The following is a 13,990-nucleotide window of genomic DNA, read 5'->3' on the forward strand; positions in this document are numbered from 1 at the left end:
TTTCAAATTATGAAAGTTTAAATCCTTTTCGAATACTTTTTATTTATGGTGCGAAAAAATTTAATTTTTAATTTCGAGGACTATTTTAAACATTTAATGGGGAGGCATATACCGAGATATGCCGAAAAGATAATTTTTTTTCTTCATATTTTCGGTTTCTGATATGTCATGAATGTTTCCTGAAAATTAGGGACCGAAATTTGCCAAAATATCGAAGATATAGACGTTAGAAGTGAAATAGGCTCATTGGTGACAGGGATGTAACAGCATTAACCGTTAGGGTTGAAAATACAAAATACATACACATTTCTTTTAGTCCTCATAAATAAGAAATGTTCGAGAAGGATTTAAACTTTCAAAATTTGAAAAATAATTTTTTTTTTTCGGACATTTTTCACAAACCGTTTGTCGTACAAGAAAAAGTAATAGAACATATAAGATGCTCCTTTTCTGGATTACACCTTTTGTTTGACATATATTTTTATATAATCAATAACATGGAGGATATTATATAAAATCCACTTCGTGAGCTGTTAAATAATTTTATAAATGTTCAAGAGCCCAGGGGCAGGCACCTTTTCCCCTTATCCGATCGGGCTTAAACTTTATACAGTTTTTTTTATTAATTGGAACAATTCTAGGGGATGCGGCGAAGAAAATTCAAAAGTCGAAAATAAGAGCCACGCTAGTCTCTATATACGCGTAGCTGTTGGATGTACATACATACGAGGAGTCACTGCTCCGCGCTTAAGTATTTCGGCTTTAAGCTGTGCGGCCCGGAAGTTGCACAACTAATATTCAACTGTTAATATCTCGAGAACGAAGTCTCGGATCCCAAAACGGTAAAGGACTTTCCGATGTCTTCCTGCATCAGGATATTGCATGTTCAGGATTGTCCCTTAATTCTGGGACACCCTGTATATCATTTGACTATCAGTAAAGCTGTTTCTTATGTTAATAACAGGGTCGTTTAAAATAATCACCTTTATATTCTTCACTGAAATTTTTAAACATTTCTGTATGATTTCCTTGCCATGGAGTAAAATCTTTGCACACTTCACGTAAGAAATTAATGCTTTTTCCCGTTCCCAAAATCTGTTTGACTTGTACTTTCGTAATAAAAGATGGAAGCATATTATTGCGAACTTGATATTTTTCATGCCACATTCTATATCCAGTGATATCAGTACAAGTTTCAATAAAGAATTCTCTGTACGGATCATCCAATTCTCCATCAGCAATCCACCTTATCAACATATTATATAGGGGATCGCAAACACTTTCCAAGATTCTCCTGACCAACTTCTTCACGACAGCATCACCATGGTTGCTAAATTCGTATACAGCCGACGCGAGAGCACCACCCTTTTGTCCTTGACAAGCTCTTACTATACTTGCTAGCCATTTTAAAGTTTCTAGAGGATCACATGCCCAAAGATGCAAATGTGATAGTGTAACTCTATATAATCCTGACTGGGACTGAGCTCTATTACACATTTAAATATATTAAAATGTACAATAAATTAAAGTAGGTAAAAATACTGTGCATCTTTACATTAAACTTTAAACGATACCTGTTTACTTCTTCTTGAATAATAGCTATAAATCTGTAATACTCTGATAGCTCAGAATGCATTGCTGCAACAAAACTATCAGCCACTTGTCCACTCGCAGCAGCTGAAATTCTTTCTAAACCTTTTTGTATTATATTGTATAAATATCCAAGTTCACTCAATCTCAAGGTAGCTTGTTTCCGTGATCTATCAATGTTCATCATTGGGTCCATTTGGAACCCGCAATTGGAATCCAATTTTAATACCTTTCCCTCAATGCCTTGGAAGGAATATATAAGATCCTGGACCAATATGCTTTCAGAAATGTATTCTTCACCAAATATTTTATTCTGATTCATTAAAGAATCTCTTGTATTTTTATCTGCGTCATCTACAGATACAATTTGTGACGGTAAATACATTTCCGATATCTGTCCTAAACATAATATAATAATGAAAAAAAGTTGTGTATTGCACGTTTTAAACAAACAAACTAATTATTTGATGAAAAGAATCAGTATAAGGTATTATTAAATGATTTACAAAACACAGGGTGCCGATAAAGCTACTTTACGATTAGATGAATTTCCTTAGCACGCCTTATTTATTTATTTAGTATAATTGCACGGAAAAAATTCCACTTATACAAAGAATAAGTTGCGATAAAGCCCTTAATAAGTGTAAAACATTGACATCGAAAATACCTAACACCTAAGCAGGGCAAATCATTATCCGTGTTGAAGCCGTTAACAGAATAGTAATTTTAGTTCTAAATTTGCGCAAGAAGTCGGCAAAAAAATATCAGCGTTTAAGGTCAACTGGTTGGCTGAGTTACAAATTCTATTCACTGGGTCAGTCTCCATCAGATTCGACCTAATGAGTCTAATGTGAAATAGCTGTTTGTTACGAAGTGGCTCAACTTGAAAGTTGAAGCCAACCAGACTAAGAATGTCGGAGCAGTTATTATCATCGTGCAGTAAAGAGTACAGCCGGTTAAAGGCAGGGTCCCACCAGTGCAACGGCGCGTCGCGCACGTTTTTTTCGACGCACAAGGCCGATTTGTTGCAGAACGACGTACCCACTGGTCAGATTTATAAGTTTCTCGTATTTTCGAGCAGTTTGGAGCACTTGAAGAGGTCGACTTTTACTACGATGCGCACGTCGAAAGCGATCTTGTGCGCGCTATGCCGGAATTTCTCTGCCACGCGTGCACGCGAATGCACATCGCGCATCGCCGAAAAGACTGACAAAAAATGTGTTTTTTAACGCAAATGTACTCTTTACTCCTACATATCACTTGCATCTGTGTATTTATGGTCTATTATTTAGTTTATATGTACAGGGTGTCCGTGGGAAGACTGAACAGCTGGATATCTCCTAACGTATTGGAGAAAAAAAGAAAAAAAAATTATATGGAATTGCATGGTTTAAGGAGGCAAATTTATTAGCCAAGACGATTTTTTTCGATTATTATTTTAAAAGATACGATGGTCAAGTTCGGTGTTTTAAATGGCGCTACTTTTTTTAAAAAAAGATCACTTGATTTTGGAGCGCGTGTTTATACTCGAGAGATAAGGGATCTTTTCGAATTTTTAGGGAGGACCACGCGTCGACAGCGAGCTAACCCCTTTCTTCCTGTGTCTCTCCACGAGGCGAATTGACGGTGGATAATACCTTTTAATTACTATGTTTATGGCATCTTTCTCGCGTGCGTCGGGGCAAAAGCGGACTCAGAGCCAGGCGAAAATACATTCGCACTGTACGATTATTAATTTATTATTCCTCCAAGAACGTTTCGACAACATTTGTCATATGAATGATAAAATAGTATCATATTTTCCTACTTCTCCTTGCGTACAAACTCGAAATAAATTTTTTGACATTTTGAAACATTAACGGTACGCTTCTAGATACCGCAGATGTACCTACCTAGCATTCGTGACGGAAAAGAATTGTCCAGCCTTTCGGGCCTGCCATTCCTGGCGTAGACCTTTGGCAGGTATCTGTTTCGACAGGCAATGCCCAACGCGTGCCACCCGTGGCGCGAACAGTGGGTTTGCTTCCAGTGAAAATCAGTAAATTTGCAAGCGCAATAACTCGAAAAACAGTGGAAATAAGGTGTATACGTTATAGGTTATTGAATTTGTCTTGGAACGCACTATCAAGTGATCTCTAAAAAAAAGTTCCATTTAAAAAACCGAACTTGACCATCGTATCTTTTAAAATATTATTATTTTAAAGGGGAAAAAAACATCTGTGCTAATAAATTTGCCCCTCGAACCTTGCAATTTCACATAAATATATATTTTTTTTTCAATACGTTAGGAGATATCCAGCTGTTCAATGTTCCCGCGGACACACTGCATAGGATATTAATGCCTGGCGAAGACAGGCTAAAAAATTAGTTCTGAATACAGTGTCCAACAAAATTAAACTTTTTTTCTGTTCTGTAACATTCAATAGCTGTTTTTTTTTTTATAGATTTTTGTGCGCTGAAAAAGAATCCGCAAACCGTTTATCGCCATCGCCTTCAGTTTTTGAGAAATTCGATTTTGAAAAAAAAAATGCGAATTTTCAAATTTGAACATTTCTTGTGTTCAAACAATAATAGTTATTCGGTTGCACGGTCTGTCAAATTATTTTATGAACCCTCGTGAACACAACGATATAAGTTATTATTGAATTATAAACATTTAAATATGTTTAAGCAACGATCAAAGGGAAAAGGACACCCGAAATGCACCATTTTTTGCAGATATCTTGCTATATTTTTTAAAAACTAAGGGTCTAGGAGAAAATTTAATTACTCCACGCAATGCAGCAGAAATTTTTCTTTCGGAAACCATCAACAAAAGTGGTAAGTCACGTTTCGTTTCCACACAGAAGCGAAATAGTTTGGCAAAACGTGTGCTGTCGACAGTGGTAGTCACGCGCGTTAAGCGATTGCGTGACGCCAAGCGGCAGTGTATCGCGCGCCGCTGTTGACTACCACTGTTGATGCCACACGTTTTGTCAGACTATTTCGCTTCTGTATTGAAAACAAAATTTGTCTTACCACTTCTGTTGATGCTTTCCGAAGGAAAAATGTCTGCCGCGTCGCGTGAAGCAGTCAGATTTTCTCCTAGACCCTTAGTTTTGGAAATAAATTTCAAGATATCTGCAAAAGTGGGTGCACTTCGGGTGTTCTTCTCCCTTTGATCGTTGTTTAAATATATTTAAATGTTCACAATGCACCAATAACTTATATCGCTGTATTCGAGAGGTTTTATAGAATAATTTGACGCAACAAGCAACCAAATAACTATTACTGTTTCGACACAAAAGATGTTCAAAGTTGAAAAGGGTATAGCCGGTTAATATGATCAAATGTGCCCTTGAACCGAATTCACCTCGCGATGAGTCATTCGAAAGCTTATAAAAAAAGAACCATTTGTACCAAGTTTCAACTTTGTATTTCGACCCGGGGGTAGTAAAGGGTACAAATAGATGATCACGTTTTTGCCGAATTTCTCCTATACTAGGGGATGAAAAATTTTGAAAAAGAAATCAGAGGCATTTCTGTTATCGGGGCACATATTAGAGAATTGTTTCAGATTTTTAAATTAGAAAAGCCAAGCTGTGAAAAATAAAAAACGCCAAAAAATGCTGAAAAATGCCGATTGTGTATCGAAGCAGTCTTGGCACTATAATTATATTTTTACTGTAAGTACGTATCATTGTTACTATTGTCCTGAATTTTTTTCAGATTTTTCAATTTGGTACGCCGTAGTTAAAAAAATTAAAAACCGATTTTTTCGTCGTTTATCCGTGTCAGAGTAACTTATACGTCGAATTGCTTCATGAAATAAGTGTTTTATGCGATCTTCAATGTTTATACGTACAGCAAAATATCATAGGAATTAAAGAAACTGAAAAAACCGAATCATTTGAAACTGTTATGCGCCGTACATTGCAAAGTGTCTACCTTATTTTTCAGCGGCGTCTGTGGCGCAGCGGTACAGTGTCGAGCTGTTATACCGCTGCAAACTTTTTAAACGTAGGTTCGAGCCTCGAACTTCCAAGTTCCTTTTATGCTAAGTTTTTTTTTCGTTAATTACATATATTTCCTAACTTTACGACACAACGATCAATATTTATTTTCAAATGTTTTAAGAATATTTGAAAAACATATTAACCTGAAATATGCGTAAATATGAGTTTGGAGTTTCCGGAAATGACAGAGAAAGATCTCAAAATTCTGTTTACTGGCTCCTATCAATTGTCTCAACCAATCTCATATTTAGCAGAATTGATGGATGAAGAGAATAATATTAATCTTCGTTGTGTTAAAGAGAGAAAGAATATTATTAAATTCGAAGTAAGATCACGACATATTATAACAGCAAAACCTACAGATGTTATATTGATTACACACCAAACTCAATAGGCTATTCCGGAATAAAGCGCTATTGTCGTGAATGTGCAAATGGTAACCGCACCGTCGGGTGCTGTTCACACATAGCTGCAATAATTTATTATCGCATGCTCGGCACCTTTCAAAAAATTGTGAGAGCTGCAGAAATTCTTAGTAAAATATTCACCAGTGAACAAGTGACACCAGTAATTAATGAAGACAGCGATGACAATTGAATACATCAGACACGATTTTTGTTGCCATCCATCCATAATTGTTAAAGGTAAGAGATTTGAAAACCAATTTCACATATTAATATAATGTAGGAATTGTTAAACAATGCCGTAATTGACAGGATAACGTATATTTCAGGTTAATATGTTTTTCAAATATTTTTAAAACATTTGAAAATAAATATTGATCGTTGTGTCGTAAAGTTAGGAAATATATGTAATTAACGAAAAAAAAACTAAGCCTAATAGGAACTTGGAAGTTCGAGGCTCGAACCTGCGTTTAAAAAGTTTGCAGCGGTATAACAGCTCAACACTCTACTGCTGCGCCACCGACGCCGTTGAAAAATACGGTAGATACTTTACAATGAAAGGCGCATAACAGTTTCAAATGATTCGATTTTTTCAGTTTCTTTAATTCCTATGATGTTTTGCTTTGCTGTACGTATAAACATTGAAGATCGCATAAAACACTTATTTCATGAAGCAATTCGACGTATAAGTTACTCTGACACGGATAAACGACGAAAAAATCGGTTTTTAATTTTTTTCACTGCGGCGCACCAAATTGAAAAATCTGAAAAAATTCAGGACAATAGTAACAATGATACGTACTTACAGTAAAAATATAATTATAGTGCCAAGACTGCTTCGATACACAATCGGCATTTTTCAGCATATTTTGGCGTTTTTTATTTTTCACAGCTTGGTTTTCTAATTTAAAAATCTGAAACAATTCTCTAATATGTGCCCCGATAACAGAAATGCCTCTGATTTTTTTCAAATTTGTTCTTCCCCTAGTATAGGAGATATTCGGCAAAAACCTGTTTTCCTATTTTTGCCCTTTACTACCCTCCGGGTGGAGATACGAAGTTGAAAATTGCCACAAATGTTTCTTTTTTAATAATCTTTCGAATGATTCATCGTGAGTCGAATTCGGTTCAAGGGCACATTTGACCATCTTAACCGGCTATACCCTTTGCAGTTTTTTTTTACAAAATCGAATTTCTTAAAAACTGAGGGTGATGGAGACAAACGGTTTGCAGATTCGTTTTCAGCGAACGAAAATCTATAAGAAACAGCTATTGAATATTACAGACCAAAATGGCTGTTGGACAGTGATATCTGCGAAACCGCAAAAGATATTGAAAAAAGTTCAATTCAAAGTTTTATGGCTTTTGATATCCCACAACATGGTGATGAAGAATTGTCGACAAAATCGATGGTAGAGATAAATATTGAAAAAAATATAATGTTTGCCGTAAATTCTTTCAGAGAATGTCAAAATAATGGAAGCGATCTGTAGTGTAAACATAAGCTTTTCTATTACAGCCTATATACGCAACAATACATTTTGCTTTCAGTTTCCTTTGGTGGAAACCTAACTCCCGATGAATCTTTCATATTTCTTTTGTCAAATATCCAGCGTATCAAAAGAATGAATACTTTAAATGATTTAAAACGATACTGACAACGTATATTACATGTGACAAGTAACCCGATATACTAACTGCTTTTGATTTTCGCCACCAGATTCCGTAGCGGCAACAAGTAAATCTCGATACATGTAACCGGCGGTCGGCTTTAATTTTCGAGATATTCGTACAAAACTGTGATCAATAGTTGGTTAGGGATAGATTAGATTAACGGACGCGGACAGAGATTTACACTTTTTTTTTTATCTTAAATCTCCCAAAAGTAGCCGGCGAAACCGAATCTTTAGGACATCAAATCTGTAATGTTATCTTACTGGATCTGGATGGCATAGAAGGGGAAGGGATACAGGAGGCAGTGAGTAAGATAACAGAAAGGATTAAGGAGGTGATGAGGAAAGGGGAGGAGAAGGGGGACAAGGAGGAAAGGCGGAAGGAGGGGTGGTGGGACGGAGAAACCAGGGAAATGAAGAGGCAGGTGAGAAGAGGGCTAAGGAGATGGAGAGGGGGGGAGGGATCGAGGGAAGAGTACAAAAGGAAAAGGAGAGAGTACAAAGAACTGTGCGAGAGGAAAAAGGGGACGAGAGGGAGAGGATGATAAGGGAGGTAGCGGAAGCGAAAACGGAAAACAAAGTATGGGAGATAGTGAACAGGGGAAGGAAAAAAAGGAAGCGGGTGGACCAAAAGATAAAGAGTGAGGAGTGGAAGGAATATTTCATGTGACTGCTAGGGGGAGTGGAAAACAGGGTAAGGATGGGAGGGGAGGGGAGTATGAGGAAGGGAGAGGAAGAAGGAATAAGCAAAGATGAAATAAGAAAGGTATTGAGGAGACTGAAGGAGGGAAAGGCGATAGGAAGGGACGGGATACCAAACGAAGCCTGGAAATTTGGCGGAGAGAAGGGGGCAGAGGCAGCATGGGAGATTTGCAGGGGGGTATGGGAGGGAGAAGGATGGCCGCAGGGGTGGAAGGAGGGGTTAATAGCGCCACTGGTGAAGAAGGGAAGGGGGACTGGGGTGCAGGACTACAGGGGAGTTACGCTTATGCCGACCCTGTATAAGGTGTATGCAGCGGTGCTGGGAGAGAGACTGGAACAGGAGGTGGAAGGGAAGGGGATGATCCCGGAAAATCAAGCAGGGTTCAGGAGAGGGAGAGGAACAGTGGACCAAATTTTTGTGCTAAATCACATGATAGGGAAGCAAACCAGAAGGGGCAAGGGTAAACTGGTAGCGCTGTTCGTGGACCTGAAGGCTGCGTTCGACACGGTGGACAGGAGTAAATTATGGGAGGCAATGGAGAAGAGAGGGGTAAGGGAGGGGTTGAGGGAGAGGGTTAAGGAAATATATAGGGAGACAATTAGCAGAGTAAAGGTGGGAGGGAAGATAGGGGAGGGATTCTGGACATCGAGAGGGCTAAGGCAAGGGTGCCCGCTGAGCCCCATACTATTCAACCTGCTGATAGCGGATGTGGAGGAGGAGCTAAATAAAGGGAATTGGGGAGGGGTGAGAATAGGAGGCAGGAGGATATGCTCCCTGGCATATGCGGATGACCTAGTGTTACTGGCGGGAAAAGAGGAAGAGATGGAGTGTATGATAAGGCGGCTAGAAAGATACATGGAGGGAAAGAACCTAGAGGTTAATGTGGCAAAGACGAAGGTGGTAAGGTTCAGAAAAGGGGGAGGGAGAGACAGAAAGGTGGAATGGAAATGGAAAGGAAGGGAGATTGAGGAAGTAAAGGAGTTTAAGTATTTAGGGTATGTGTTCAAGAAAAACGGGGGACATGAGGCGCACATACAGGACAGGGTGAAAAAGGCAGGGGTCGTAATGAGACAGGTCTGGGGAATTGGAAAAAGGAAATTTGGAAAGGACTGGGGAAGGAGGATGTGGCTGTTCGATGCGCTGGTGTGGACGGTTTTGGGGTACGGGGCGGAGGTATGGGGGTGGAAGGAGAGGGAGGAGGTAGAGAGGGTACAGGAAAGGTTCATAAGATGGTCGTTGGGGGTAGACTGGAGGACGCCAGGATATATGGTGAGGGAGGAGACAAAGAGGGAAAAGCTGAGGACGTGGGCGGGGGGAAGGGCGTGGAGATACGAGGAGAAGCTGAGCAGGGGAGAGGGAGGGGAGTTGGCCAGATTATGTCTGAAAGAGGTGAAGGAGAGGGAGAGGGAGGAGGGGAGAGAGTTGTCTAGGTGGGAAATAGAGAGAAAGGAGTTTAGGATGGAGAGAGGAGGGAGTGAAGGTAACGAAAGGGAAAGGGAAAGAGGGGGGTACGAAGAGATGGAGAAAGAAGACAGCAGGAGACAGGCAGAGGAGAGAAGGGAAAAAATAAGGGAGTCCAAATACAACAGATGGTACAGGGAGATAGTAGCAAAGGGGATTCCGAAATATCTGGCAGCGGGATGGAGTGAAGGGAGGTGCAGGAGGATAGCAAGATTTAGGCTGGGGAACGAAATGAGGGGGGGGGGAGGTACTGGGAGAAGGAAGAGGAGAGGAGATGCAGGGTATGCGGGGGGGAAGAAGAGACGTGGGAACACGTTTTAGAGAGATGTGCAAGGGAAGAAGAGGGAGGGGAGAGAGGAATAGGGGAAATGATAAAGGAAATATTGGATGAAGGAGGTAAGGGAGAGGAATGAATGAAGAGGATAGAGGAAATGAGACGGGAGTGGGAAAGAGGAAACGGGAAGAAAGGAGAGGGAAGGAGGGAGGGAGAAAGGAACTAATGAATGAAAGGAGGAATGGAGTGAAAGAAAGGAAATGGAAGTCGAAGGCGGAGGAAAGGAGAGGAGACGAGAGCGGAAAAGGCGTAGTTTTAAGAGGAGAAAACGGCAGGCGCGGGATAAATGGGAATAGTATAAGAGCGTGGATAGAGGGGGGGGGGCGGCGAGCGGGAGAGCGGAGAGGGAGAGCGAGCGAGGCGAGTGCGATGGAAGTAGGATAAGGACTTAGGATAAGGATAGGATAAGATTAGGTTAAGGAAAATGTAAAGGAGACATGTAACCCTGAGGGGAATCAATAAATCACACATACATACATACATCTTACTGGATCATTTAACCCACATCCGTCCCTCGTGTCATTTTGACACAGTTTTCGCGTAATAAGTTATATTGTGCTGTTATGTGTGGGTAAATTTGCCCGAAACTTCATGACTTTTATTTTTTTAACGCGAAGCACATATGCTTAGTATTGTGATGACAGATAATTATGTCAAAGCTACAAATCAAATTTGTTACGAAAGAGTCCCTGTGTGTCAATAGGACACATATACTCTTACGTTCTGTCGTGGAGTTTCTCGTGTGTTTATTACAGTGCATCGACTCGATCATTAGTACGGTCAAAAAGCAAAACAAAACAAAAACATTGAAGTTCGAAGTGAAAATATAAGTACGTATAAAAATTACATGTAAGCGATGCGGAGCACAAAACATGAAAATAATGGCAGTCTGCTTCGAATCGGAGTTGAGAGTAAAATCGTACACACTCGTTATAGACCCGACGAACCGGGCTGGCGGCGGGCGTACGGCACGTTGCGGACACTATTCCGAGTCGTCAATGTCGCGAGTGAGAAAACCTTAGAGCGAGCGAGAGGGAACGAAAGAGAGGGCACGAAGTTCCCGTCCATATGAAGAAGAAGCCACTTCATCATTCTGAAATTGCTTTTTACCACAAACTCAAAGCTACAATGGTATCTTATGTACCGAGAAGAAGACGATTTGTCAAACTACTCAGTCAGTACATATCATACATAAAAAAAAATAAATACGGAAAGAGATAAAAACCCTGAGATTATAAAGAACTATAATGTTACAAAGCGAGACGTCGATGTCCTCGATGAGATGGTTGGCACGTACCGATGTAAGCGAAAAACAAATAGATGGCCAATGGCAGTTTTTGCTAATATGTTAGACATATCAGCATCCAATGCTTTCATAATATTTGCCTCACTCAATGCAAAATGGAATCAGAATAAAAAATCTCGTTGACGACTTTTTTTTATTAACATTGGATATTCTCTGGTGCAATCCTATATTAGGTCAGGCTGCACTTGTTGAACAAATACAAGGTATACCGCAAATGATTGTACCAACTTGTCGTAATAGTCTAACGTATATTCCACCCACAAAAAACGAGCCCGATGTCATATGTGCGAGAAAAAACGAAATGCAAATGTACATAGTACCCGTTGTGATTCTTGTGAACAAGCAGTATGTCCTGGGCATCGTTTTATTTCATGCGAATGTTGTACAAAATCTAATATGTAAATGTTAACTCATCTATTTGAATAAAAAAAAATCGAAAAATATGTGTTTACCTCGTCATTTCATCGATCTTTTACTACTGTGTCAATTTGACACCGAGGCACAGTGTTCGATGGGTATAGGGAAATGGACAAAAAATAATAACTTCTCTCTGGAGTCAAATTTTTTAAAATAAATTTCACATTTGTTTATAAAAGGACTTTTTTATACATCTTTGATGTTACAAGTTTTTTTAATGCATGTAAGGTAAGTGCGGGTAATAAGGGCCAGCAGGTAATATTGCAGGTAATGTTTCCGCGTCATTGATATAACATTTACCGGTTGTAAGTTCAACAACTGCTTCCCTCTCAACTTTCATAACACGAATTATAACAATTACATCGTTTTTCTGATTTATGTTGGGAGTCTTCATCATCCAATTATTGTATAACTACAAGTATGTATAAGTACATATGTTCGTAACGTATTCCCAGAAAATTGATGATTTTGTAAAGTACACGTATAACATAGTATACATATAACCTCGAGAATGAGGAAGTCACAAAACAGATAGGGAAGAGCTTCAAAGCACGTGTCTAAGTACCTGCTCGACACGAAACAGGGCCCATTTACAAGGTTTTTAAAAACCTAAATATTTTCCTGTTTGTTGTTTAGTAGGCATAATAGGCCGATTCTGGATCAACCCAGGGTGAGGGGGTGAAGCAAGGCGAGGGGTACCGCGCCGATCGGCGAGGGGGTGATACGGGGTAGGGGAACGCGACTCGTGACCGCGGGAGGGGATACCGCCGATGACTCATCACGCGTTGTCGGAGGCGCGAAAATTCAAAACAACCCGCCACCCTCTATTCGGCTCAAGGTCAGATCACCCCCGCGATAGTGGCAAACAAGGAGTGAGAGAGAGGTACGATATGCATCTTTCTCTCTCACTCTTCGTCTTCAGACAAAACACAGGGAGGTATTACGCGTAGAAAATTCAAGTCGAAACCTGCATAGCCACACAGCTGTAATGTTGGAAGTATCACCCTTAGGTCAGATCGCCCTCGCTCACTCCCGTGAATAATATGCAGTATGCAAGTCGAAACCTGCGTGACCATTGCGTTATCACCACGCCAAAAACATATTGTTATTATGATCGGAGGTACACTTCCAAGAATAATACGCGGTATGAAACCGCGAAAATTCGAAGCTACCCGCCACCCTCTTTCGCTCTAAGGTCAGATGGTCAGTATACTTCATGTCACGGTAAGGATATACGTGCGAGTATACAGCGTGTCCCACTTAGGAATGGACAGAGCGATATCTCTTAAAGTATTGTCGATAAAAATATAAAAAATAGGGAATTGCATGGTTCGAGGGGGCCCATTTATTAGCGCGAACGAATTTTGTTTTCGATTATTATTTTAAAAGATACGATGGTCAAGTTCGGTTTTTCAAATGGAACTATTTTTTTTGAAGACCTGAGTTGATAGTGCGTTCCAAGACAAATTCAATAAGCTTTAATGTATACACTTTATTTCCACTGGTTTTTAAGATATTGCGCTTGCAAATTTACTGATTTTCACTGCAAGAAACCCCTCTGGAATGGCAAAAACCGGGGGCGGTCTTACTGGCGCCACGGGTGGCACTGCCTGTTGAAATTAGATATCCCTATTTCACGTGTATTTAAATACACGTGTACACGTGTATTAAACGTATCTGTCCCTGAATCCGTGTATCTTTTAGTACACGGGTACCCGTGCACTATTTCACGTGTATTTAAATACACGTGAATTTAGATACTCGTGTATTTATAAATACACGTATATTAACGTATCCGTATTTTGATTCGTCTGATTTTTAATATCTATAGATATCCCAGAACTCTGGGGGATTGCGAAATTCATAAAAGAATTAATGTATTTAAATATATTTACTAGAATAATATGCGGAAAGTATGGTTTTACAAATTTTCAGATTGTAACTAATAACACAATTATAAAATTAACAAGATTTATTTAATCGATTACCTATTTTGATACAAAAAATTAAGGCATTACTGGTAATAAGCGAGCTTCTTTTTAGACGCAACGATAATCCTTAAAATTGAGAAACATCACTCGGTTTTACTACACTTATTGCTTAAGTG

At 39.5% G+C, this 13,990-nt stretch overlaps 1 protein-coding gene across 5 annotated transcripts in view; it reads right to left on the reverse strand.

The window, feature by feature from the left end:
* The window catches only part of Grip91 (gamma-tubulin complex component 3), a 192,008-nt gene that overhangs the window by 113,859 nt on the left and 64,159 nt on the right, over positions 1-13,990 (reverse strand). For 3 of the 5 annotated variants that reach the window (XM_076810378.1, XM_076810376.1, XM_076810375.1), the window contains exons 4-5: positions 1,575-1,989; positions 984-1,486 (exon numbers count right to left, since the gene is read on the reverse strand). In XM_076810378.1, coding sequence (XP_076666493.1) covers positions 984-1,486; positions 1,575-1,989 — 918 coding nt within the window. The remainder of the gene's footprint in view (positions 1-983; positions 1,487-1,574; positions 1,990-13,990) is intronic. The other 2 variants (XM_076810377.1, XM_076810379.1) reach the window with 1 other exon arrangement.

The sequence above is a fragment of the Andrena cerasifolii genome, chromosome 4 (genome assembly GCF_050908995.1).
Source record: "Andrena cerasifolii isolate SP2316 chromosome 4, iyAndCera1_principal, whole genome shotgun sequence".
Lineage (NCBI taxonomy): Eukaryota > Metazoa > Arthropoda > Insecta > Hymenoptera > Andrenidae > Andrena > Andrena cerasifolii.